We start from the raw sequence: 27,763 nt of genomic DNA, 5'->3' as shown, positions 1-27,763 counted from the left end.
TGCACCTGAGAAATACTGTCCTCGGCCCCTTCTTCCTCGGCAAGGTCAGGTGTCTCCCTGAAGCCCAGTTTCAAGCTCCATGTAGCTGCCCTCAGCCTCACCTTCTACCTCCTGCCTCTGCCTCTCCTCTGGTGCTTTGGCAAATGGGACAGAGTCCGGGGCTGCAAGGCTGCCTGGGGCCTTCATCTCACGGTCGTGTGCATATTCCCTTGGAGGTCTCCCTGGGTCTGTTTCCCCCATACAGAGAGACCCCTATCCCTCAGCACTAGGGAGAACCAGCTGTACACAGAACCAAGTAGCTCTAGGGGAGCAGTGACAACTGGCTTGCAGGGCCCTTCTTAAACCAAGAGTGTGGTCTTTTCTACAGTCAGGAAGTCCTGCATCCCAGACTCAGAAATGTCTGACCCTAGGACTGGCTTGCACTGAGAGCCTGCCCCGGCCGAGGACACACCCGCAAGCTCCTTTTCATCGCTCTGTTCTCATCACTCTTTAGCCTGCAGTGGTTCCCACACCCTCCTGCACAGCATGCAGAATTCAAGGCAGGGTCTCAGAGAGGAGAGAGCTCTGTCTTCATGGAAATATGGATGTGGCTCTGGGGGAGAGCAATGGACGTAGCAAGATCAAAGTTTTCTTGGGAGCTGGCGGTGCTGAATTTGGAAAGAGACAGGCTCTTACTCCCTGGTATCTTTAGCAACAAAGGCAACATGTTTTTCTTTACTGGTTATCATCTGAGATCTTGCTAGAAGTACAGAAAGAGCCCCTTCCATGTAAGAAGAGGTCCTGGGACCAGGGGACACAGGTCTGAAATCTTTTGGGTCAGTTGTAAGCATCAGGTTTCCATCTGTCCCCCGGGAGCATGAACGGTGCCAGGTTTTGCCCTGGCCTTTTCTGCCCAGAAGCCACTGCACAGCAAGCCGTGGGTAAGCAGGGGATGAGGCCACGGCTGCTTCCATTTCTGTAGCAGAGAATACATCATGAGATTTGCTCTAACAGTTCTAGCAGTTCCAGATTTGGCTTCTCTATGATTTACTCTATTTACTCTTGTTCCATTCAGAATGGGCTCCCCTGGGGGGCCTAGTGGGCACGAAGCTGAGAGTCACATTTATGGGACTGAGCTTAGAACTGGGCCTCATTTCCTTACCCCAGTGGGAAGATGAGGAGGGTACAGGCAGCCGCTGTCCTTAGCAGAATGCTCAGTTGGGATTATCAGTCTGACGTTTCACTCCTAAACAGGTGCACAAGATTTTACAAGCATGGAGGGAAGTGTATTGCTTGGCACGATGACACAATGGTATGTACTGATGTGTTGCTTTGCCGGCAGTGACAGTCACCTCTGAACCGTTCTTTCTAACAGACACAGTTCCTCGGGGTTTACTTTGTGTCATCCCAAGAGTTCCTTGCTAACGCCTACGTCTTAGCCGTCCTTCTGTTCCTCGCCCTGCTGCTGCAAAGGACCTTTCTACAAGCCTCCTACTATGTCGCCATTGAAACTGGAATTAATTTGAGAGGCGCAATACAGGTACTTGGATAATGGACTTTTTCACTTCACAGTAAGAACTGCATGATTCATTCTCATCGACGCTCAAGAAGAACTCTGCTGTGAATGTTTGTCTGTTGCCTCCATCAGTGTTCGGAAATGGTCACTAATGAGGCGGTGCGGGATAGTGGAAGGATCTTGGGCTGGACTTGGGACATGCAGTAAGTTGCTCTGGCTCTGATTCTGCCTTGGACTAGAGCTGAGGCGCACACTGCTCAGCCCTTGAGCGTCCCCGCCCTTGAAAGTGGCCGACATCACCAATCCACCATGGTGTTCCTTCCCGCTGAGTGCAAATATGACCTCAGACCCTTCTCTGGGTACCGTCCCAGAGTTCTGCTACCAGATAGTCTTTTTTTTGGATACAAAAAGAGAAGTGTGTTAGACACATCTGCCCAGCCTCCAAGATCTATGTGAGCTGTCAAATCTGGCAACACCAATGAGAGAGACTTACTGGGTGATAAGCCACGTCAGTGTAGGCTCCTGGTCCTGCCTTCTGTAGCTTCCTTCAGAGAGCCGATTGAACGGATGATCAATGCCACAGAGGATTCAGGATGCACTGCTCTGAAGGTGGTGGCAGGGAGAGTTCTCCAGACTCCAAGGGTTTTCATTAGAGTTTGGTTCAGTGATTGTAATAGAGAGCCTTATGTGAGATTAGTTTAAATAGGATAGAAATGTGTTAATTTTTCACATAGAGTCAGGGCTGGTGTAACAGCTACACAGTCAACAGACTATATATGCTCTACTAGAAATCCTCTTTGTGCAAAAGGGAGAATGGGGGATTACTACATGATTTTGCCATACCCAGTACTCCCATGAGGTTATAGCAAAATCCCAAAGCCACCTCATGTGTCAAATACAGTCTTCAGAATCAGTAACACTGACTTGTCTGTGGGAACCAGGATCAGAGGTTTTGCTGAAAAAGACTGAGAGTAGAAAGCTATAAGCAAACCCTATCTAGCTTGGTATATAGTCCGTATGAATGGTGCCCTAAAGTTGTGCAGTGCACGACCTGTGTAGCTGTACCGGCAACACTGCCCACGCCCAGTGGATTTTCCTGGAGAAAATTGCATTTTTGCTCAAGGATGTCCTCATGTGAGAATGGTGAGAGGTTCCCAGGAAAGTCCAACACCTGCTGAAATTCATGGGAACTCAGAGCTAGGAAAAACCGAACCTTAATTTAGTTCAGAAAGCCTCTCTAAAAATTCCTCCCTCTGCTCAGACCCCTCCAGTGACAGGCTGACTTTGGCCACCGCAGCCAATTTTGTGGTTGGATAGTTTTGTAATTAAATCTGTTTTGTTTGCATGTCATAAATCATACACCAATCCAGTATTTTCCAATTACACTAAAAGAGCCCAAAATGGTTTTTTAATGTATTAGCATGAAACTTTTTATCAAGCTGTTTGAATCTTTTACATTAATAAGAGAGACTGATTCATATGCCACAAAAAGTAAGTGCTAGCATTAATTATGGAAATAAATTAGGAAATAAAAAACCTTCCTGCTGTCAGAGATTTACCCAAATTTACAGAAAATTGATCCTCATAGATGAAAGTCTGTCTTCATGAGTTTGAGAATAGCCATGGATTTTTTGCATAAAAAATTATTAAGCTAGATTTCTGAAAAAAAAATATATATACATATATATACATATATATACTTTTAAAAAATATACTAATTCTCATTTAGTTGTGCAATTTCTTATAATGCTTTATTTAATAGATTACTCTATGTCCCTAATTCATTGAATCTTGAAAGTGCATAGATTTGCCCAAAAATATTATTGCCATTACTTTAAACCTTACCTGTGCCGGGCGTGGTGGCGCACGCTTGTAATCCCTGCACTTGGGAGGCTGAGACAGGAGGATCGCGCAGGTTCAAAGCCAGCCTCATCTGGCTTAAGAGACCCTGTTTCCAAATAAAATATAAAATAGGTCTGAAAGTGTAGCCCGGAGGTAGAAGGCCCCTGGGTTCCATCCTCAGAACCACCAAAAATAAAAAAATAAAAAAATAAAAATAAACCTTACCTGTGGTATATATAAACTCTGAGAAAGATAGAATAACCTGACCCACAAAAAACCCTGAGTTTATATAAAAAATGAATTCGGCTAGAATTAATCTTTTAGGTGAATAGATGAATATAGCAAAATGCACAGTGGAATTGTGGCCAAGAGCAGGCATTGCTAGGACAATCAAGACAAGAATGACTTTTCCTTGTTCAAGAGCACAGAGCATGAAAACTGCAGTCCTTCTGGAGGCACAATCACTTCACATAAAGCTTTTAGTTCCAGAGCTCACAGGGGTCATGGCTGCTGCTCAGCTGCCCAGTGGAAGGCCTTGGGCTGATGCTCTGGGTGACCAACACTCATGGCCATATCTCACATCAGATCTTCTAAGGCTTTGCCCCAACCACCTCCTCGGGGTGGACAAGGCCACACTGAAATAAGAAGCTCCCCACTTCATCATTTTTATGGCTCTGAAATGTGTTCTCCACTAGCCCCTGGTAAATCAAGAATGCAACTGGACATGAAGGTCTGCTTTTAAGATTTAGAGCTAATTAAGTCCCATCACTCAAAGGCAAGGCCTCGCTTGCTGGGGAAATAGTTCGCTGTGTCCTTATTTGAATGTTGCTTCTCTGACTGACTTGGTCTACGCCAGGCCCTTTACTTCTCTGAGCCTTTAGTTATCCCATTGGTAAAGCTGAATAGTAGTACAGGAATCCTTATAGAACTACTGTAGGGCTGCATGGGCAATGTCTGAGAAGTCCCTGGCACATTTCAGACCTGTGGCCTCTGGAATAATTGGGATGATAATGACAACAATTCTGATTTCATTTCTAGACCAAGATTTACAATAAAATTATGCACCTGTCCACCTCCAACCTGTCCATGGGGGAAATGACTGCTGGGCAGATCTGCAACCTAGTGGCCATTGACACCAACCAACTCATGTGGTTTTTCTTCCTGTGCCCAAACCTCTGGGCCATGCCAGTACAGGTACTGCATGTGTGCTTGGGGGACTGGGGAGCGGCAGCAGGACACAAAACCAGAGTCTGTGGTATATTGGTATATGTCCACTGGCTAGGAGTTTACTATCTTCCTTTAGGCATTTGCCTATATCTTCCACCCATCAATATTCTCACTGCTGTGACCCAAAAAACCTGCCCACATAACTCAGAGGAAGGAAGATTTATTTGTTTATGGCTTCTGGAGATTTCAGAGTTTCAGTCCATGTCCTGCTGGGTCTGTAGAGGTCACTGCATGGCAATAGGAAGCAGAGAAGGAAAGAACAAAGCTCTGCTCTCACATCATAGAGGCCAAAGCCAGAGAGAGAGCAAGAGCGAGAGCGAGAGCGAGAGAGAGAGAGAGAGAGAGAGAGAGAAAGAGAGAGTCACAGAGACAGAGACACAGAGAGGAGAGACAGGGAGACAGAGAGGAGAGAGACAGAGAGGAGAGAGAAGGGATGTGGGGGGGGGGATCTTATACAGCCCTCAAGGCCATGCCTCCAAGGACCCCTCTTTAGCAACAAATCCCTGCTTCCAACATTGCTACCTGACTTCCATGAGGGCTAAAGGTACATCCTAAATTCAAACCATTACACACTCCCTCTGCCTCTATGGGCTGTACTCCTGTGTCTCAAACATTGTAAGCAGCTTGCTGTCTCTCCTGATGATCAGAGAAGGCTGTGTCACTAAGACTGGAAATGCAGCCAGCCTTAAATGAACTATAGAATAATTACACGTCAGACACTCCTTCAGACATCAGAAGTAGTGTTGTAGCATAGTACTTAATTATTGCAAAGTATTCAGGATGTATCTTTAAACAAAGAGGGTAAGTTGCAAAATAGGATGTGCTGTATGGTTGGAATATATTTATACATTTGCCCAGATTCACATAGAGGAAGTAGAAGGCTCCATAATGGGACTGCAAGAGATTTTTGTTTTCTTCGTGTGTTTCTAAATTTACCAATCAGTGTGCATTATTTTTGGAAATTGAAAACGTGATATATTTTAAGACTGGACAACCTTCGGGGCTGACTCAGAAGCAAGCTTATCCTCCTGGCTGCCAGCAGGAGACTCCTCCTAACCTGACCCTTCTGCTCTGTCTCTGGAGCACTTTCTCCATGGAGCCTGATCCTTGTCCTGGGAATGAATTCTCACTCAGAAGCTCAAATCCCAGACCCCTTCTCTGAGGGCTGGCCAGAGTCCACAGGAATGGACTGGTGTGGCAGGAAGTGTCTGGGCTTGGGTGAGACGGGCTGATGCAGATACTTAGCCTTTCTCAGCCTCGGTTTCCCATCTATGAAATGGGGACAGTGCCTACTCTCTGAAGTTGCAATGCTGATTCAGTCAAATAATATGAGCATGAACAGGAGACAGAGTGCCCAGCAGAGAGGGCTCACTTAGTAAACACGGGATCCCTCCAGCATGCACGTGCTTTGTGTGAGTGAGGCTTTACCAGAAGCCATTGCTCCTGGGTCACTTAGTGAAACACACCAGATCCCTCCGGCATGTATGTGTTTGGAACGTGCTTTACCAGAGTCCACTGCTGCTTGGGGTGCAGGTTGCAGACACCTTAATCTCAAGTGATGTGTATGGGTCCTCTTACCTGCAAAGCTTAAAGTTAAAACATAATAAAGCTTCCAGGTGTGGTGGCGCACGCTTGTAATCCCCATGCTTGGGAGGCAGAGACAGGAGGATCGCGCAGGTTCAAAGCCAGCCTCACTTCTTAAGAGACCCTGTTTCCAAATAAAAATATAAAAAAGGCCTAGGGGTGTAGCCCAGAGGTAGAAGAGTTTCCAGGAACCCCAGTACCACCACCAAAAAAAACAAACAAACAAACAAAAAAAAACATAGTAAAGGAAAACAGGAGGAAAGGCTTACACTGGGAGACAGCTGGAGACACAGGAGGACAGGAGGTGCAGGGACAGATTTATATGCTGTGCCCTACTGCCAGTCCCCATGCTCAGACTACCCCCATCCCTCTGCCAGGATGGATCAATGACTGCAAAAGCTACAGAAGCACCCAGAGCTCATCCAATGAGTCACCGGCTTCTATCCACAAGCTTCTTGCTGTTGTATCCACTTGAACGTTGTAAGACTTTGTCCCTCCAAAACAAGTGCTGATTGTTACTAGTACTTGTACGTACAGTGTATCTATAAGTGTTTCCACTTACAGATTTGACCACCACACAGAAGTTACTACCAGGAGTATTACTCAGTGGTATAGTGATCATCTAGCATGTGCAAGGCCCTGGGTTCAATCCCAGCACCCCACACCCCAGAAAAGAGTTGATATAATCTCGACCTCAGGACAAGGAAACTCAACCTGGCCAGAATTCTGTGCGCAGCCCCTCAGCCACAGGGCACACCAGGCTTTTTATAATATTAAAATTAACTCAGGAGCCTGTTTCTGTGCATGCCTCCAAGATCTCTCCTAGTTCCTAATCTTTTTGTCATGTTTTTCTTTTTTAAATACCAGCTTTATGGAGAAATAATTTGCCCATTTAAGAGACACAGTTCAGTGGAGATTTTAGTATAGTCACATAGTTGTGCGACCATCATAAATTTAGAACATTTTCATTACCCTGAAAAGAAACCCGTCCCCATTGGCAGTCACTCCTTATCCCGCCTCCAACTCTAGGCAGCCTCTAAGCTACATATACTTTTGAAATTCTGTTTGTCAGGGAGAAAAAAAAAAAAAATGTTCACACATTGTGCCCACAATTCCAAGTGCCACATGGACTCTTCTGAAAGTGTATTGTAGATGGTGGGCTAAGGAACTCCGCCTTATTCCAGGGGCATCGGAGGCCTGGGGAGGACAGAGTCTGAGGCCACACAGTGTGGCAGCGCCAAACCGACATCTCTCTCCTTTCCATTGTTCCTTTGTGACCAGGCTCCCATGTAGTGTGTGAGTGAGTGTGTGTGTGTGTGTACGAGGGAGGTTTAGCCACCTTGCACTCATTTCTAACTTTATACCAGACACTCCTCTAGGCATTTCTCATAGGCTCCACTTACTCTCCATAACATTCCTGCAAAGTCGGCATTATAGTCACCATTGTAAAGAAAAAGAAACCAAGGCTCAGAAAACTTAGGTACCTTGCCCAAGATGGCAGAGCTGAGAAGTGCTGAGGCTGCACTACAACTCAAGGCTGAAGACCCCAGGGACTGCGACCTCCCCGCTATGCAGTGTTGCTTTGTAACCTGTGAATAGGAGAGAGAATGGCCTATTTAATCCTCACACTTGCTTTTCATGCTCAGAATCGCTGGCTTCTGGTATTATCCCCTGAGAGGGCCTTTGCAAGCCCTGTAGAAGAGAGGAATGGACCACGGTGTCCGGGGCACAGGGAGGAGGATGGGGGCAGAGAAGCTTCAGGAGGAGCCTGGGAGCGGCAGCAGCTGCCCTGGCCACACCCGTCCCTCAGAGGTGGCGCAGGTGCAGACACTGACCCTCACAGGTGCCTTGTCATTGACCCTGAGGTGCCCTGGGAGGTTTCTCAGCGTCTAGCACAACCCCAAAGGCTGAAGAACATTGCCTCCATAGGAGGGTGGTCACCTCTGTGGAGATGAAGGGCTGGGTGCAGGGAGAACATCCCAGGAGGCTGGTGGGCAGGGCTGGCAGCGAGAGGCTCCTCCTCTGATGTGGTCCTCTGCCCATCTGTTGCCAGCACTTAATATCCGTTAAACACTGGCAGGTCACCCCTCAGCCTCTCAGATACCTGCTAATGCAGGAGGCTTCCTGTGATAAATGGGAATGGCAGGGCCTCCCACAACTCCATCCTTGACGTGGGGCAGAGAGCTTAATGCCAGGCTGGCGCAGGGCTTGGGGACGGCAGGGCCAAGTCAGGTGGCCTTTTGCACATCTGCTTTTCTGAGTAGGTCCTGCCTTCAATGGCAACCTGAGAAACTGTCATCTTGGCGCTCTGGGGACTGGGGAGAGCAATTTACACTTCCCATAAATATTCATCAGCAAACAGTCATTTACATAAAGCTAGAAAGATAATGAATTCTCTTTTCAGAGAACACTTGCCAGAGTCCCTGAAAAATTAAAGACATCAGGAGCAGAAGAGTAAAAAGGAAATTGCCGGACCCGGGGCTGGCTTTCTCTGGCTCGGAGGCTGCAGATTTGTCCTTTTGTTTATGGATCAGTTTCCCCAGTGAGGGAGAAATGTCAGCCCTGTCAGCCGGTAAACAGAACAAAAGATGCTGTCCCATTCATTGGGATGGGAGTCTGAGCTCCCAACTGGAAAAGTAGACTTGGAAAGCAAGTTAACGCCTGAGCCAGCATTGCACATAAATGCATTTAATCCAGAAACAACCTTGGTGAGAGTCACCTCCTCCCCGCCCCCGCTCTGTCCCCAAGACATTTTGGAAACTTGGACCCCAAGGCCTGTTCCACCTTGGGGGATGTAGGGGATCTTTCCCACACCCTTTCAGGGCAGCCTTCAGGAGAGTCAGAGAGCCCGTTCCCCCCTCCCCAGATCATCGTGGGTGTGATTCTCCTCTACTACATCCTCGGGGTCAGTGCCTTAATCGGAGCAGCTGTCATCATTCTGCTGGCTCCAGTGCAGTACTTTGTGGCCACCAAGCTCTCCCAGGCCCAGCGGAGCACACTGGTGAGCGTCCCTAGGCATGTGTCCCTGTGAATGCCCCTCTCCACCTACAGTGCGCCCCCATGTCTGCCTGCTCCCCACCCTCGTGTTCAGGGGTCTCCTCCCCCATACCTGCACTGCCACACCTCCCTTCAGGCCTCCACTTCGGGTCTGGAAGCAGGATTCCTGGAGAGGGCAGGTAGGAGCTGAGAGGTGGTGAGGGCACTGGCTCAAGTCCTTCTTCCTGGGTGGAGCACAGGCCTCCCCCTCTGACCTGCAATCCCCACAGGAGTATTCCAATGAAAGGCTGAAGCAGACCAACGAGATGCTCCGGGGCATCAAGCTGCTGAAGCTGTACGCCTGGGAGAACATCTTCTGCTCGCGGGTGGACATGACCCGCAGGAAGGAGATGACCAGCCTTCGGGCCTTCGCCGTCTACACCTCCATCTCCAGTGAGTCCGCCCAACCCTCCAGCCCTGGGTGCTGCTACTTACCTGCAAGGATAGTGTCAGGATGCAGGGAGGGAGGTGATAGAAGCAGGGGCTTGGGGATCATTCCATTCAGGAGCTCTCCCCCTGGCTTGGGGATTTCACAGTGTCATTCATTCATGTATCCCACAGACATGTTCTTGTGCATGGCCCCATGCTGAACCTCAAAACACACTGGTGAGGGAGACAGGTGAGGCCTCATTCCTCATGAAGTTGATTTGTTATTAACAGGCAGCAGTAAGCAAGTGAATAATGAAAGTTTCTGATTCTTCTAAGAGCCAGAGCTTTTTAGTAAGTTGCACTGAGCTGCTGCTACCCAGGGAAAGCTGGGAAGAAGCTTCCATCTGCCTGGGCCTTGCAACAGAACAAGGCTAGTTATGCTTAACAATCAGAAGCCCAAGTGTGAAGTACTCACAGGTATAGGTGGTCCCCTAGCCAGGGAAGGGGCTATGGCGGTCAGGTGACCATGGAGCCCTGGCCTGTTTGTCTCACAATTGGGCCTGTGGCTCCATGGACTCAGCCAATAGGGATTATTTCCCAAGTGTATAATTGGGGTATATTTAGCAGCTGGCTAAACTCACTCTGGTTCCCTGCCCTGCCCAGTTTAAGAGCCATTGCGGTAAGAAGAGCCAAGTAGAAACCCCTGGATAGAAAAGAAGAGAAAAGAAAAAAAGAATTTCAACTCAGTATGCAGTTTAAATGAATTGATATAGCTAAAGAAAACCTTTATGAATTAGAAGACAGATCTGTGGAATTACAGAGTGTGGGAGGAAGAGTAAATGGAAAATGCTTTTTGTAAGTTTTGCAACCATTTTACAGATGGGAAACTGAGGCCTGAGGGTAGCAGTATGGCTCAGAATAGATCCTACCAAGTCTCCTCGAGGTATTTTTCACAGCGTTCTAGGGACCTGGTTAGGGGGAGGAAGTCCTAGGACACAGTGGGGCTCCGTTGTGAAGCCTTTGTCTCTTGGGAGAAGAGAAAAAGCCTAGAATGGCTGGCCCAAGCACCCCCAGTGTCTGGCCTCCCTGGATCCAGCCATGCCATGGTGTCCTAGCCCTTGGGCAGGGACCCTGACCCAACCATCGCCCACTGACGGCCAAGCCACAATAACTTTCTGCAGAAAGTCCTGCTAGGATTCATTTTTCTCAGAATGGAGCCATGGACGTGGCAGGCAGCCACTGCCTCCTGAATTCCTCCTCAAGATAGTCCATGTTCCTGGATTGACCACTCTATCCCCATCCCTGACCAGAAGCAGAGGTGGAACACCCCATGAGAAGGGAAAAATTAGATGGAACACCTTGTGGGGGACAGAAAAACCAGTGTCCCCAGACCCAGGCCCACTTCTACCTTCTCCCTGTCAGCTCCACCCTCTGCATGGGGGCTGATTACGCTAACATTCACCTGACCCTTGCACACAGTCTCCTGCATTCCAGACACCTGGCCACAGACAACCCACAAGGGAAACAGCTGCTGAGGTAGAGGAGATCTTCTCCTGGTGGCCAGGGGACTTCCTCTCCCAGCAGCAACATGGCAGGGTGGCTGGGGCAGGCTCACCAGGGCTGACATGAAGAGAGGGAAGGGATGCAGCAAGGAAAGTAGGGGCCCTGGGTTCCCAAGATTCTAAGTACAATGGGCTGCAAAGTAGGGGAGCCTCAGGGCATGCAGATGGGGGCAGACAGCAACTACTTTGCTCCTAGAAGAGGTATATTCATTTTCTGAATTCCAAACTGCAACCTGGGACATGTTTTCCTATGTAAACAGTATCCTAAGATGCCTGGGTTCCCAGGCTAGCCCACTGAAGTCTCTCGGTAGGTGCTCTTTGTCCCCCAAAAGATAAGACATGGCTTTGTGACCCAGAGGCAGGAGGACCTGGGGAGAGGAAACCCTGCGCTGTCAAGAGCTAAGATGATTCTCAAAGAACAAGGGGCTCTGGCACCAAGGAGCCTGCCCAGGGCCCTGCATCTGTCCAAGTGGCCTAGAGAGATAAACAGAGCAGCCTAGGTTGGCCGCTGGAAGGAGAGTGAGGAAGGGAAGAGCCTTCAGGGAGGCATATTTTTTATTAATTATTATTAATTTAATTGTACATATTTATGGGGTACAGTGTGATAATTCCATGGGTGTATATTATATGTACTGACCAAATCCTGGTACTTTGCATATCTGTCTTTTCATTACTTCATTAAGAACATATGAGCTCCCCTCCAATTATTCAGAAAGTGTATGTATATATACTATTGTAAACTATAACCCCCACTGTGTACCAGAACACAAGAACTTAAGTGAAATAAGTCAGATACAGAAAGACAGATACCACATATTGTCATATATGGATGCTTTAAAAAGGTTCAATCTGAATGTCGAACAGTGATGACTAGAGGTTTGGAAGGATGGAAAGATGGAAGGAGAGGGTTGGAGGGGGACTGGATAGCAGGCACAAAAACAGCTAGAAGGGCACGTCCCATTGCCTCAGGGATAGTGTAGAAAGGCAAGTTGCTCGCGTGTTTGCCCTGCCTGGGACGTGTGTCTCTCTGTGAGTCAGTGGTGGGAGGGGAAGCAGGTGGTAGAGTGGGGGCACCTCCAGGCTGCAGGCACATGCTTGCAGTGTATTTTCATTTGCTTTCTCCTGGACTTCCTCCTCCTGTTACCAGGGATCAAGATACAGGTCATTAGGCTAATGTAATGGGAATCTCTTGTTCTCGCCCCTGGCGCCAGTCGTGGGGTCCTGGCAACACTAAAGAGCCTGGAGTCACGTTTCCTGATGGGCCTGGTCTGGCGATGCCTTCTGGGCTTTCATTCTGGTTGTCCAGGCACTGTGCATACTGCAGGGCACACGGGATTACTTCTGACACTATCTGAGGGGCTCACTGTCGGTGTCACTGACAGCTGCCTAGTGTCAGCACTGGGGTCTGGAAAGGAATGGTCACATTCCCCTACCTCAAAATCCAGAATCCATGTTATCTCTTGAAAGGAAACGTGTGAGTTACTCAGTGAGTGCTGAATGAGCCCCCTCCATGGGCCCATCCCTGTGCTGAGCGCCGGGATGTGTAGGAGATGCTGAGATGTGCTCCCCCGTCTAAGCAGTTCATACTCTGCGAAGAAGTCAGAACTGACATGCACACAGTGGCGTGGCAGTGATGATCAAACTTCATGGCCAGCTGAGCCGGGCGTGGTGGCACACGCTTGTAATCCCCGCGCTTGGGAGGCAGAGACAGGAGGATTGCGCAGTTTCGAAGCCAACCTTGCTGGCTAAGAGACCCCGTTTCCAAATAAAAATATAAAAAAATAGGTGTCTGGGAGTGTAGCCTGGAGGTAGAAGGGTTTCCAGGAACCTCAGTACCACAAAAAAAAAAAAAAACCTTCATGGCCAGCTCTGTGCTGGTTCCTGGCAAGCCTGGTGGCATTTCATCCACGCTGCAGCTTTGTGAACTGTGTTGCTCTACTTCCCATTCTACAGCAAAGAAGACTGAGCCTCAGTAAGATGAAATGGCTCACTAAGGACCTCAGCCAATAAATGGCAGAGTCCAGGGAAAGAAGCCTTGGTGGTCTGAGTATGCACCCGGAGATTCACCTAGAGGGGGCTGAGCTGCACCTTGCCCGATGAGTAGGATTTCAATGAGAAGATAAAGTGGGAGAAAGATGGAGGCAAGTGTGGTCAGTATCTCTAGTAGTGAGTCTGTATCTCCTTGCAGAAGCAGTGTGGGTATTTCCTCTGTATTTTTGCAGAGGTGACAAAGGAAACATCCTTGGTCCTGACAAGTCAACCAACCAATATGGGGCCAGTTCATTCTGTCCTTTGTACAGCACCCCTTCCAGATCCCCTCTCCATATCCCCCCCTCTCTCTGCCAGGCTTTTCTGGGCATTAAGAGGAGGCAGGCATGGCTCTGGCCCTCACAGTTGTATAAAAGATGACCATGTTCATGAACAGTGGCTGTGCACGTGGCTGTGCACTGATCAGTTCCAAATGCCCCTCTCTCTATGCTCTTTTCTCTTTTGTGTTGCTTGCCTGACCCAGGTCTTTTGTTTCTTTTCTTCATTTATTTAACAAGTATTTGCTGAGTGTCTCCCAAGTGCCAGGCCCTGGCTAGGCTTTGGGTGAGAAGGCATGGGTCCTGGCCCTCACGTTGCTTACAGTCTCCTAGATAAACCAGACACAAAACAGTGTCTGAGTGACTGGAGCAGAAAGGGGTGTTCTGTGCCTATAGACTTATGAGCACTCAACCTAATTTTAGGGGTGGTGGGTATCAGGACAGGTGTGTCAGAGGTAGAGACTACCACAGATTCCCACAGAATGATCAAGAGTTAGGGTCATGAAGGCACAAAGGCAGGAGAGACAATGGTATGTTACCAACTGGGCTGGAATTTGGTGAGGAGCAGGTAACAAGACCAGCTCATGCAGGACTTTGTGTGCTGTGGCTCAGGGCCCTGGGTTTTCTTCTGAGGTGAGGGAGCCTCAGAAGAAGTTTACATAGAAGAAACATGTGTTAGCCATCTCTTTCAGTGGTCTGTGCTCAGGGGTCCAGACCATAGTCAGTCAGTGTGACTGGCCTTATACTTTGTTCTGGGTGGGGGAGGGGGACCTTAGCCATTCATGCAGGGTGGGCAGACGGTGCAGTGAACCCTCTCCACAGGGCACCCAGCATATGCAACCCAGAGTGTGCCCCTTCTTTGCAAATCTCTCTCTCCCTCTGCCCTCAGTGGAGGCTCCTCTGTGTTAGATTGGCCAGTATAGGTGGACAAGGTGACTGTGTGACCTGGTCCTCTTCCCTCTCCATCTCTGAAACTCATCTTCAACATCTGCCTCCAGCGGTTGCAGCGCTGTGGGTTAATCTAGCCTTGGAGAACGGCCGAGAGGGAGCTGAGTAGGCTCCTCAGTCAAGGAGGCAGAAATCAGTTGGACTGCGGGGGCACCTGACAGGCTTCCACAGCTTCCAGCAACAGAAACGCTATTTACCTGCTTTCCTTCCCCTCTGTTGACTTCTCTGATAATTGGACTGAATGGGAAATGGCCCTGTGCACTTCTAAATACATTTCCCCTCCTGCAGGTGCAGTTTGCAATTAGGCCCAGGCTGCGGGGTGGCAAGCCTTCCATGTCCCTCTGCAAGGACAGCGCTGATGTTAAACAGAGGCACAAATGTCTGGCTGTGCCTCTGTGACACACGACTTCTGAAATATTTATTATTAGGAAATGAAAAGCTTCTGGTGTCGCAGTGCTGGGCTGGGCTGGCACTGCAAAGCCAGGCAGCATTCCTTGGGCAGAGCCCGGGAGCTGGTGGCTGAACCCTGCATTGGTTTGTGGATTTGTCACTCTCCTTGAAGAGTAGGAATGCTGACACATGGCTCACTTCGGTACCTCAAAATCCCAGCCTAATACCTAAAACAAGGAGAACCTCAAACAGTCATTTTTTTAATGGATCACTCTTAAAGAATATTTTTTAAACAGCCCTATCTCTATACCAATAGAGCAGGCCTTTCAGCTAATGGTGGCCCTTCACCCTGCCCACATGCCCCACACTTTCCACAGCAGCACCCCTCTTACATTGTTATATCATCTCCTATTTTACTTAACATTGCTTAACCAGAATTGTTTGCTCCGTAATACTCAAAATTTGAGCCCTGATGGCATAGTTGCCATCGTCTTCCTCCTCCTCCTCCTCCTCCTCCTCCTCCTCCTCCTCCTCCTCTTCTTCTTCTTCTTCTTCTTCTTCTTCTTCTTCTTCTTCTTCTTCTTCTTCTTCTTCTTCTTCTTCTTCTTCTTTGCATCTTGTTTTTGTTTCTTCTAAATCAAATCAAGGTGAGTCACTGCAGTCTGCCAGTGCTGGGGAGAAATCTATTCTCAGCCATATTTCCCACCCCTCCCACCACTTTAGAATCTTGTTGAGCTTTATGGGATTCAGGAAAATGGAGGAAAAGCCTCTGGTCTCCAGCCCATCACAGCTGCATAGCCAGCTCTGTGTCCCCAACCCCATCTGTCTGCTGTGCTCACAAAGGAGCCAGAGCCCACAGCAGCCCCGGGTCCCCCAGCCTCCTGCACCGCATCCCCAGGACCAGAGCATCCACCTCAGGGCCAGTGGGATGGTCCTCAGAGAGGCCTTTGAAACACAAGTGATACCACTTCCCCAGTCCCCACCCTGAAAGGGACCTGGAACTCCCTGGGCAGGGGCTACCCTGCCAGGAGAGGTTGAGGAAACTGGACTCATTTGTCAGCATCTCCATGTGAGCCAGAACAGCACGAAAATGAATTATATCATCAGCTCCATGTTGCTGCATCAGCTTTGAAATGCTCATTCTTTTAATTTTTATAGCTGTCTTATTCCTCAAAGGAGTCCAGGCATCCAAAAAGAATGAAAATAATAAAACAAAATTTTTTTTAAAAGTGACCAGGAAAAATGTGCCATAGAATCAAATGTCAATTAACACACATTTTCCGACTGCAGCATCTCCCTGAGGGATGTGGTGTACCATCCTTGACTAAAACAGCCCCTCCTGGTAGAAGTTCCCAGTTTATCACGTTTGGGATGGTTTGTCGCTGTGGTTGTGGTTTTGTTTTTGCTGTGACAGATAGTTCTGCGGCTAGCACCATCTTGCTGATGGTTTTATACTTCTCATGAATGATTATTCAGGGCAAATTCCCAGGAGATGGATTACTGGATCAGAAGGTCTGAACTTCTGTGTCGCGCTAGCTACAAGGCACCAGATTGGTTTCTAAGCGAATTGTACCAATTCTCAATCCAATTCCCAGCCTGTTCTTCATCTGAGAAGAGAGCCCCAGCAGAGCAGCTCCCAGGCTAGGGCAAGGGGCCAGGGTGCCTTCTCCAGCCTGAGCCCTCCTCATTGGTACTTCAAGGGTATGGGCAAAAGAGAGGCCCCTGCCTGAGGGAGCACCTTGGAGTTGTTGGCCCTGGAGGGGAAGGGCAGGGTAGCTCATGTTTAGAGCCATGTAGCTGGTGATGGTCAAGGGCCCAGGCTGAATAGGCATCCTCCATTTTCCTTGCCTCCACCCCAACCAATGGTGGCTATGTTATATCCTGTGTTCCAGATGTGGGACCCTTTGCCTATGGGTGTAACCAATAGTATTTTTTTTTTGTGGTACTGGGGTTCCTGGAAGCCCTCCTTCCTCCGGGCTACACTCCCAGACCTATTTTATATTTTTGAAACAGGGTCTCTTACGCCAGCACGGCTGGCTTCGAACCTGCGCGATCCTCCTGTCTCCGCCTCCCAAGCGCGGGGATTACAAGCGTGCGCCACCACGCCCGGCTAACCAATAGTATTTATACTGCTTCCAGCCAGCAACTCTGAGGGAGGATTGTGGCAGTGTGTACCTGGAGACCCCCGGCCTTCATCAGAAGAGTGGTTAAAGCACAGTCGTAGATGGCATTGCTAATGATAAAGACCCTTATGGTTGCTGGGTACACTGGTGGGCCTCTGTCATCCTAGATACTCAAGAGGATGAAAAGGTACATGACAAGTCTGAGGCCAGCTTGGACAATTTGGAAAGATCCTTTCTCAAAATAAAAACTAGTAAAACTGGGTGTGGTGGTTCACACCTGTAATCTCAGTACTTGGGAGGCTGAGATGAGAGGATCGAGGTCCTGGACCAAGGAGGCGACTGGAGCGGGGCTCAGCCAGTCACTCATGAGGTTGATATTCAGGCAGCAGATAGGGAGGGCTCACAGTCTGCCACCTACAGAATTTGGCATATGAACTAGTAAGTACAAGTTCCCAAAAATCAAGCAGGGAAACTGAGGCACCTGAAGGGTATTAAATGACCTGCCCTCTATGTACATAGAGCATATATGAACAGGGACTTTGCCCTTCTGTGGCTTCATGTCCAGCTAGGTGTGCTGTCTGGAGTCCCTGTGAAGGATCTGAGACCACACTTCTTACAGAATAGGAAGAGGCCTCTGTGGCAGCTAGCTGCTGACTCCCCTGAACCTGGCCACCAAGCCTTACAGCCAAGGAAGACCCACATGTAAGCACCCGTGAGCTACTAATGCCTCAGTGTGAACAAGTTCGAAATCCTTCCAAGAGCCATAGGAGTCAAGGAAGCTCTCCACCGCATAGAAAGCATGGCTCGGGGAGATACAGGGACCCACGGCCAAGGGAGGAGTAGCAGCCTGGGGCCTCCAGAAACGCAGGCTGTTGGCCTCACAGTTGGCCCCGGGCAGCGAGCACTCCAGTTCTTCTCCCACCACTGTACAACAGAGCCTCCAGTCACCCCGTCCACACGGGGCAGAATAAGAACATTTAAGCCTTGCCAGGCTTGGTGACTTATAATCCCAGTACTTGGGAGGCCGCGACAGGAGGATCGCATGTTCAAGGCCAGCCTCAGTAACTTAATGAGACTTTCAGCAACTTAATGAGTCTCTGTTTTAAAAATTAAAAAATAGCCGGGCGTGGTGGCGCACGCTTGTAATCCCTGCGCTTGGGAGGCGGAGACAGGAGGATCACACAGGTTCGAAGTCAGCCGCGCTGGCTTAAGAGACCCTGTTTCCAAAATTAAAAAATAGGTCTGGGAGTGTAGCCCAGAGGTAGACGGGTTTCCAGGAACCTCAGTACCACCACCCAAAACAAACAAACAAACAAATAAAAATTAAAAATAAAACAAGGCTAGGGGGTGTAGTTCAAAGGTAGAATGCCTCTGGGCTCAATCACACACACACACACACACACACACACACACACACACACACACACACATTTAGCCTTAAAGACTTTAGTGTCAGAGACAGAGGCATGGATACAAGGGAAACAGGGTAAGAAGCTGGAGGTACCGCCGGGCTGGAGTTCTGCCCTCCCCGCACCCCAGCTCCATCACCCCCAGCCCGGGCATCTCAGTGTTCTCCTGTCTCATTCCTCCCCTAAACTCACCTTGTGCTTCCTCCACAGTTTTCATGAACACGGCCATCCCCATCGCAGCCGTCCTCATTGTGAGTGGATCTCCCCATCTCCTGGGGGTGGGAGGCGGGGAGGACATCTGTGGTGAGAGCCGTCCAGGTTCTGCCTTTTGCACAAGGACCTCAAAGATGTGCTCAGCAGCAGGACTGAAACCTGGGGAGGGAGCCTCCCCCACTGCACACAGACGGGCCTCTGCCCTCGGGGCCTGGGAGACCTGAGGTTTAGGATTTAGAGAAGCTAAACCTTCCTTTAAAAATAGCTGTCAGTCTTTAATTATAAAAACAAAACATGTTTATTGTGGAAACGATGGGAAATCCAGAAAGGAAAGCACAAGGAGAATGAAAACCCCCCATGGTCCCACTCATAGCATCTTTAGGGTGTTTCTTTCCAGTATATTTTTTTTAAGGCATATGATGTATCATTTCTACAAAAATAGGATTGTGGTGCACATGTAGTTGGGTAACCTGCTTTTTGAAATTTAAAAACATACCACTCCCAGCTCTCCATGTTATGAAATTGCGCGGTGGTGGTTTTCTGAAGCAAGTTCCACAAAAGCCAGTGTGAGCTCGGCTGCAAGGGCAGGCAGTGTGCCTTATAGAAAGCTCTGCGCCCCAATCCCGCAGCCTCCTAGCCCGGCTGCCATGATAGCTGCAGTTCTTTAAAAAGATGTATTCATTTCCCCTGGGGCCTGTGTCCCTGAGCTGTGTGGCATTCACAGTCTGTCAGGCAGGCTTGGGAATTCACTTCCAATGTGATTTATTTGGCTGGCTCCTGGCCTGGCTTTTTGGGATCTGTGGGTAACAGAGGCTGCTAAGCCAGCCAGGTAGCGGGTGTGGGCACAGTGAGGAGGTGGTTTTGCAGTGACTATTTTTGCATTTTTTTTCCTACTGAGGACCAGGAAAATGAGCACCAGGCTTCTATCTAAGGAGAAGACAGCACTGACTTAACCCAGGGCTCCTCCATGTTCCTTTGTGGCAAGGAGGGGCAAGACTGGGAAGCAGCGGCCCCTGCCCCCCAGCATGAAGTCCTGAACTTGCTGGGGACAAGCCTATGAGGGGACTGTGAGAATGATGAGTGTCTCTAACTGAGAGGTCCCCTTGTCCCCGCCCTGCCAGGCTCTGAGTCTCCGTCCTGGGGCTGAGTGTTCCCAGTGTGGGAGGGCCCTGGCCCTGAGCCATCAGGGTCTCAGTTGAGCTTCTTTCCACAGACCTTTGTGGGCCACGTCAGCTTCTTCAAAGAGTCTGACTTCTCACCCTCAGTGGCCTTTGCCTCCCTCTCCCTCTTCCACATCCTGGTCACGCCGCTGTTCCTGCTATCCAGTGTGGTCCGCTCTACAGTCAAAGCTCTAGTGAGGTGAGAGGAGGGTCCGGGAGGAAGGGCACTAGACAGGCAGCTCATATGCCAGCATGGGTACTTGTCTAGCAACAATTGGAACCACAGCTGTTTGTCCCAGAATATACCTGCCCATTGATCTGAGCCTCCCCAAAGCAGATCCTAACTGGTCAAAGGGACATGGACCAAGTGAGGTTTCCCAGTATGCCCTTCCTGGGGAAGGACTTGCTTGCATACCTCCAAGGAAAGGAGATTCCCCATCACCTCCAAGACAACTCTACAAAAAAGAAAAAATTAGCTGGGCGTGGTGGCACATGCTTGTAATCCCCGTGCTTGGGAGGCAGAGACAGGAGGATGGCACAGGTTCGAAGCCAGCCTCAGCTACTTAGTAAGGCTCTCAGCAACTTAGTGAGACCCTGTTTCCAAATAAAGTATACATAGATCTGGGAGTATAGCCCAGAGGTAGAAATACCCTAGGTTCCACCCCCAGTACCACCAAAAAAAAGAAAAGAAAAGAAAAAATTAATAATAATGAGCTAAAATTGGTATCCTCCTAAATTCTACACACTGGTCCTAATTCCAGTCTCCAGAGCCACCCAGAAAGAGTACAACCCAATCCCACACAGCAGTACCTGGGTTAGCAGAAGGTAGCCCCTGAACATTTGACCTCCAGGCTAGGAATCCTGTTCTTTCATGGCCCCAGAACCTTCCCGGCCCCATCAGTGCAGCTGCTGCCCTCAAACCCTGGTTGGCCCACAGCTCTGGGCTCCAGAGCCCAGCAGCGATGCTGCCAGTCTCCCAGAGGCACCTCCCTCTCGGGAATGAGAGCCTGAAGGTAGAGGCTGAGCCTCTGCTGAGAAACGACATAACTGGGGCGTAGGTGGAAATCTCATTGGGCCTCTGAAACAGCTCCTTGCAGGGAAGAGCCTGTCCCACCTCTGGGAAAGCTGGCCAGGTCCTTACCCATCACCAGCGGGACCAGACAGAGCAAATGTCCTCTGTGTCTTCAGCCTCAAGGAGGCAACACTGGCAGGTCCTAGAGAGCTGGCAGGAGGGGGTAGCTGTTGGAATGAATTGCTGATGGGGAAGGCTGCTTGTACAAGGAAGTTCTAGCAAGGATTCAAAGATAGAAGGGGAAATAACTCTAAAATTATGTCAGAAAGTAGCTGCTAAAAAGGGATGAGCTCCCGCTCCCAGAGTCAGCTGTGCTGCCTCCGTTTATTGGCCTCGGCATTGGGATTTCCAATGACCACTCTTTCCACCCTGACCCCCACTCCAGCCCTCTGATCTGTACAGAAGTGACAGGTGCAAGGATGCTGCACCTGGTAGAAATCCATGCTGCTGATCCAGAAGCTCCCCATTTCCAAACACTCGGAACCCCCACTGTTTTCAGAAACAGAATACCAGGGTAGAACACAGGCCTTTTTATTTTTTTCAATATATTTTTATTGGTGCATTGTAGTCAAACATCACAATGGATTACAAGATTTGTTAGGCTATCCAAGTACACATCAACCAATCAACCTTTATCCAGTCCCCATCCCATTCCCTCCTCCTCCCTCAATCCTATGCTTGATTTAGTGTTTAACATTCATATATTTATTTATGTACATCATGTGCTTTAAAGAGATTCCATCCTAGCTGAGCGTGGTGGTGCACGCTTGTAATCCCAGCATTCGGGAGGTTGAGACCGGAGGATCACAGTTCGCAGACAGCCTCAGCTACTTAGTGAGGCCCTTTGCAACTCAGTGAGACCCGGTTTCAAAATAAAGAATAAAAAATAGGGCAGGGGCTGTAGCTCGGAGGTCGAATGCCCCTGGATTCCATTCCCAGACCCCCCCCCCAAAAAAGAGAGATTCCATCTTCCCCCATCCCATCCCCTCTGATTGGTCACTTTAATTGCTCCTCCATAGGGCCCCTTCTTCCACTAGATTCCCTCCTATTACCCATTTCTTCCTAGTTTTTCATATTAGGGAGAGGATCCAATTTTTTTATTTTCTGTGATATTTCTCTGTGTATGCCGCTTTGCAAGTTCTGATCCCACTCTTGAAGGCCCCGGCACCGGCCTAACACAGGCCTTTTTAGAGAAGAGCCTCAAGAAATGAGGGCCAACTACCTCTTCCTCGGTCTCCAATTCTTGAGAGAGGCTGAAGCTAGGTACCTGGGAGGAGCAGGCTAGGCACCCTTTGAGGGGTGGGGCCCCCATCCACAACTCCTTCACAGCCCCAATCTTTTCTTGCCTTGAGAGTTGGGAGAGCTTATCTGGCTCCAGGCCTGGTGGACATTTAGCAAAAGGATGAAAGAAGATATAAGCAATTCTCAAACTTCCTTCAGACAGCTTCCACACCCCTGGGGAAAGGAGAAAAGTAACTGAAATGGGGAAGCTTCAGGAGCCTGCTCTGAATCCACAGGGAAGTTTTATGTGTATGTGTGGTCCTGGGGATTAAACCCAGAGGCATCCTACTTCCAAGCTACACCTGTAGTCCTATTTTGTATTCTTAATTTTGAAACAGGATCTTACTAAGTTGCAGAGGGCCTCACTAAGTAGGTAAGGCTGGTCGCGAACCTGTGATCCTCCTGTCTCAGCCTCCCAAGTACTGGAATTACAGGCATGTGCCACTACACCTGGCTCCACAGAGAAATTCTTAGGGCGGGAGGGAAGGAATAGCCTTCTCCTCCATGAGTAATAACACCTTCAACAGCTTATTACAGGAATTCACAAAAATATTACCTATTGTTGCTGGACTATGGTGGCACACGCTTGTAATCCCAGCATTTGGGAGGCTGAGACAGGAGGATCACGGTTCACGGACAGCCTCATCTACTTAGTGAGGCCCTTTGCAACTCAGCAAGACCCTGTTTCAAAATAAAGAATAAAAAAATAGGGCTGGGGTATAGATCGGAGGTAGAATGCCCCTGGGTTCCATCCCCCGTACTAGAAAAAAAAAGAAAAAAAATTACCTGTTGTTAATAATCAGCCCTTATCTTAACCTTAATACTCACTAACTCTAACAGTAACTAATAATGCCCAATACCAGCTACCCTTCAGCCTAACGTTCCAGACTAACCTTAAATGTTTAACCCTAAAACTAATCCCAACTCTTATCCAGACCCCAGCTTACTTCAGCTAGCTGGTGGTCTCTGAAAAAACCCTGGTAACATCCATTGCCCTCCCCAATGATCTGCCCCCCTTTGCTTTGTGGGGGTCACCCCCCAGGACCTGGAACCTTCCCAGAGCTGCTCTCTCAGGCCACACCTCCCTCCCTCTCCCCTCCTCTGCCCCTGGCAGGGGTGAGGGGTGGCTTTGCGCTTCCTCTGCAGTGTGCAGAAGCTGAGTGAGTTCCTGTCCAGCGCGGAGATCCGTGAAGAACAGTGCGCTCCCCGTGAGCCCGCACCCCAGGGCCACGCCAGCAAATACCAGGCGGTGGTGAGTGCCCAGCCCGCTCTTCTGAGGCCTGAAGCTCGTGCCTGGTCCCTTTGCACCTCTGCCTTTCCTCCCAGCCCAGGGCGCCTCACCTCCTAACCATCTCCAGCCCCTCAAGGTTGTGAACCGGAAGCGCCCAGCCCGGGAGGACAGCCGGGACCTCATGGGCTCACTGCAGAGGCTGGCCCCCAGCGCAGACGGGGATGCTGACAACTTCTGTGTCCAGGTAAGCCTGTACCCCCGTGCCCAGCCACCCAGAACCACCTGCCAGTGGGGAACTCAGCACCTAGAAGGCCAGAGACCTGGTGCTGGCCTCTCTGCACAGAGGTCACCCTGAAGCCAGGGGCAGAGCTTCCATCTCCACCCAGTGGGGGCTCCCCACCTTCCTCTTGGGGGGCTGCCTCAGACAGGGGTAGCATGAGAAGCTGGTCCCCTGCCCAGAAGGGCTCCAGAGGCTAGAATTGGTGCCTGTGGAGGAGGGAAGCAAGCAACTCTTGACACTGAGAACCCGGTCGCTTCTCTGTCCTCTTCTGCATGGTGGGGTGTGGCCCATGAAGATCATTGGAGGCTTCTTCACCTGGACCCCCGATGGCATCCCCACGCTGTCCAACATCACCATCCGTATCCCCCGAGGTATGGCCCCTCCCCCCCAGATGCCACCAGGTCCCACGTGGAGAGAAAAGGCTGCACCAGTTTTGCCCTCTGCTCACCCTTGGTGGGCGCTCAGGGCTCTGAACACTAGAGGGGTGCGGGCCTGTCTTGGTGGCTAGGCCGCCTGCAAGTACAGCAGCGAGAACAGAGTAAGACAGCAGAGCCTTGGTGTCAGCTGTCTGTCGCAGGCACAAGGAGTGATGCTTCACCAAAAAATCAGAGTTGAGTAGCCAAGGAAGGCAGGTGGAAGAGGTGGGCTTTCTGAGAGTGAGCATGGTTCCTTGGGCTGGGCCAGGAGGGCATTTTGGGAGAGGCATCACCATGGGCATAGTATGGAAGTGGGTGGGTGGGTGGGACCCAGGGTGGTGCTTGTTGGGCTGGCTCACACTGGGAGCCAGCTCACACTGGAGAGCTTTGGAAAGGAGGATCAGGACATGATGTGTGAAGAATTCAAGTAGAAGAAGGACCCAGGAAGCCAGAAGATGATATTGATTTCCAAGAGGAAAGACTCAGAGTTGAATGGAGAGGATTTCTTAGGTCTTAGGGATTTGAAAGAAAACAGAGCCTCAGAGCCAGGTGCATCTGTCTGTATTTCTGTGTGATGATTGCTCAGACTTCCCCAGAGATTCTTCCTCTTGGCATCTTTCCTCCCTGCAGGCCAGCTGACCATGATTGTGGGGCAGGTGGGCTGTGGCAAGTCCTCGCTCCTGCTGGCCACGCTGGGGGAGATGCAGAAGATCTCAGGGGCCGTCTTCTGGAATAGGTAATAAGTGCCTCCTTGAGGGTCAGTTAGCGGGGACTCCTCCTTTCAGCCATCCTCCATGGGAGATGCATGATTATTTATCAAGTGCCCACTGTGCATTCAGTGAGTACTCCACAAATGCTACTAATTGTCACTCTCACCCTCATTAATATTTATTCACCCTTACTGTGTGCTAGGTTCTTTTCTAAGTCCTTTTCATGTAGTATCTCTTTTCATCCTTATGATAACTAGCAAGGTAATTACTGTTACCAGTTCTCATTTATAGACAAAGCTTAAGCTATTTGCCCTCTTTCACACAGCTGCTAAGTGGCAGAGCTGGAATGCAAACTCAGTTCTGTTTGACTCTAAACCCCACATGCATTATCTCCCAGAGTGGGAACTTGCAATGCTAACATGGGTTTCTGGCTTGGTCATCGGCAAAACTGACACAGACCATTCGGTGGGTGTATTGAGAATCCAGAGATAAACCCAGGCAAATGGTGATTTCTGGGCAAAGATCGCTGCCTTAATTAAACAACCAGAGCCCCAGGCTGGTTCAATCATGAATCTATTATTTATACCCACTTACTTCCAAAAAGCACTTGAAACTGGTTGATAAAAGATGCATATAAAGTAGAACCTTTCTTGTCGGTAAGAAAAGAAGAGCTGAGAACTAGAGAGAATATAAAAAGATGCTCAGAATCCAGGCAGAGGGCAGCGGCCACAGTCAACACAAAGGCTGACCTCAGCCCTCCCATAACCAAGGGAAAGAGGTGTCCACTGGGGTTTGTAGCTTTATATTCGGGAATAAAGGTTGTAGCCATTTCAGCAAAAGAGTGTACTTTCCCTCCCAATTGTTTTTAGGGAGAATTATCATTCAAGGTGTCAGGTTTTCATAAATGTGAGTGCAGAACTGAGCTGAGAGAAAGATCTTGGGCCTGATGTCTGAATACAGCATGCACCTCATTTCCTGCTTTTCCAACCTGTCCCTGAATTGTGCAGTAGCAAATTTCCCTTCTCAGTGTGGCTAGCAGAAGAACCCTTAGGGTTTCCCATGACCTCAATCAATATCTTGGGCCTTAATTCCATTGGGGATGAGGATGTGTTTGGGGGTTTAGAGGATTTCAGCCTCCATTCTCTGTCTTCTTGAGGGAGATTCCTCAATCCAGCCTGACTAGGAGGGTCTAGGCATTGGATTTAAGGTCACTTGCCAGTTCCAGGCACTGTGCAAGCTACTTGATTGCCTCAGCCAGTTTTCATTAAACCTGTGAGGCAGGTACACTTATTATCTCCACTTAACAGAAGATTAAACTGAGGTGAAGGAAGTTGCCCAAGGCCACCTTGCTCTTAAGTGGCAGAGGTAAAATTTGCAGTGAGGTGCTCAAGTGCATGAACTTTCTACTGTGCACATCAAGGGGTACAAGAGCATCATGCTTGACTGTCCAAGGCCAGCAGCCTCTATGGCTGTAACACCATACTACACACACACACTACACACACACACACACACACACACACACACACACACACACAGGCGCACATACAACTGCCTCCTCAGCAGAGCCACTGGCCTCGCCAACACCAACTCTCCCCAGTAGGCAGCCTAGGGGAGAGTCCTCTGGCTCTATTTCTGGAGGGAATAGGAAGGATGCAATGCAGAGATTCTCATTTCTCCAGATTCCTCCTTGTTCTCCACAGGCATCTTCCTCTCAAGCAGAGTGAGGCCCATCAGGTTAGCTTGCAACCAAACCTAGGAAGTTATAGGAACTTGTTCTGAACTCAATTCATTCTCCAGTTTCTCTACATCAAGGTATTCATTCACCCAACATTTTTTTTTTTTTGGTGGTACTGGGGTTCCTGGAAACCTTCTACCTCCAGGCTACACTCCCAGACCTATTTTTTTATATTTTTATTTGAAAACAGGGTCTATTAAGACAGAAAGGATGGCTTCGAACCTGCACAATCCTCCTGTCTCTGCCTCCCAAGCGCAGGGATTACAAGCGTGTGCCACCACGCCTGGCTCACCCAACGTTTATTGAGCACCTACCATGTGCCAGGCCCCAGGCATGGCAACCGGAACACACTGATGGGTAGGACACAGCCCCTGTTTTAAGGGAGAAGAAAGGAGATGAGCGTGGTTCTACAGCCTGAAGGAACAGCAGTGAACTTTGCAATTGAGGAGGGAGAGCTAACTGTGAATGTTGTGTATGAGCCTTAGGGACCAGTGTGGCTTCCTTTGAGGGGAAAGGCAGGGTGGCAGAGGAAGGTGTTCCAGGCATGGGTAGGGACATGGGCAAAACCTTGCTAATATTAAAGAATGGGGTTCGGTGTGTCCTGAGTCATGGGGGTATGGAGCGCAGTGGTGGGAGGTGGAACTGAAGAAGTGAACTTGGCTTAGATCAGATGTACCAGGCCTGAGATACGAGCTTTAGCACAAAGGCTGTAGAAGAATCATGCTGCTGATAAAGGATGATAGATGAGGGATGGAGACTGCAGGAAGGAAGACCAGCTGGGGGCTTACTACAGGGGCGGAGAACACAGCACACACAGCTCTTTTCTGGGCCACCTATCCTTGACAATGAGTTGAGGGTGGGCTGTATGCTGGGCACCCCTCCCCTCTGGTGGGAGCTGCAGGCCTTAGACATTCGGCCTCAGTTCTGCAGGAAGATTATGTGATTGCAAAGGGAGCAGAGAGCAAAATAGCTTTGGGCCTGGCAGCCCCTCCCAGGAGTCTGCCCGTCTGCAGCCAGAGGCGGGGTCAATGCCAAGCAGATGTTTTTCATCCATACTGGGGCCAAGCTCTGCTGACCTGGCAGCCAGAAGGAGCTCCAGGAGGCACAGGGCAGGAAGTTAGAGGATTAGGAGGTACAGCGTGGAGAATGCTCTGGGGACATGGGCATAGTTTGTTGGTACAACTGTTCACTTATTCCTCCAAGGACCAGATGAGCTAAGTATGGCTGAGCAGAGCAGAGCTAAGGCCCTGGAGCCCAGCTACCTAGATTCACATTTGGTCCCTGTGCTTTGGAGAACTCCATAAGCTTCCACCAGTTTCCCCTTTTTACCCATGCAGCCAATGTAAGGATTAACCTGGCATGTAGCAAGTG

At 49.5% G+C, this 27,763-nt stretch overlaps 1 protein-coding gene across 8 annotated transcripts in view; it reads left to right on the top strand.

Annotated features, from left to right (window-relative positions):
- Window positions 1-27,763, top strand: part of ABCC8 (ATP binding cassette subfamily C member 8) — a gene marked incomplete at both ends in the record, with an annotated part of 80,109 nt that overhangs the window by 22,302 nt on the left and 30,044 nt on the right. For 7 of the 8 annotated variants that reach the window (XM_080719827.1, XM_080719826.1, XM_080719825.1 and 4 more), the window contains 10 exons: window positions 1,355-1,519; window positions 4,376-4,531; window positions 9,015-9,149; window positions 9,415-9,577; window positions 18,502-18,542; window positions 19,718-19,863; window positions 23,164-23,269; window positions 23,376-23,492; window positions 23,824-23,899; window positions 24,575-24,680. In XM_080719827.1, coding sequence (XP_080575953.1) covers window positions 1,355-1,519; window positions 4,376-4,531; window positions 9,015-9,149; window positions 9,415-9,577; window positions 18,502-18,542; window positions 19,718-19,863; window positions 23,164-23,269; window positions 23,376-23,492; window positions 23,824-23,899; window positions 24,575-24,680 — 1,211 coding nt within the window. Of the gene's footprint in view, window positions 1-1,354; window positions 1,520-4,375; window positions 4,532-9,014; window positions 9,150-9,414; window positions 9,578-18,501; window positions 18,543-19,717; window positions 19,864-23,163; window positions 23,307-23,343; window positions 23,493-23,823; window positions 23,900-24,574; window positions 24,681-27,763 lie in introns of all 8 variants that reach the window. The other variant, XM_080719820.1, reaches the window with a different exon arrangement.

This window comes from Muscardinus avellanarius (assembly GCF_963383645.1).
Source record: "Muscardinus avellanarius genome assembly, chromosome: 1".
NCBI lineage: Eukaryota > Metazoa > Chordata > Mammalia > Rodentia > Gliridae > Muscardinus > Muscardinus avellanarius.
Note: the sequence above shows the minus strand (reverse complement) of the source record. Positions and strands in the feature narration are given on the sequence as shown.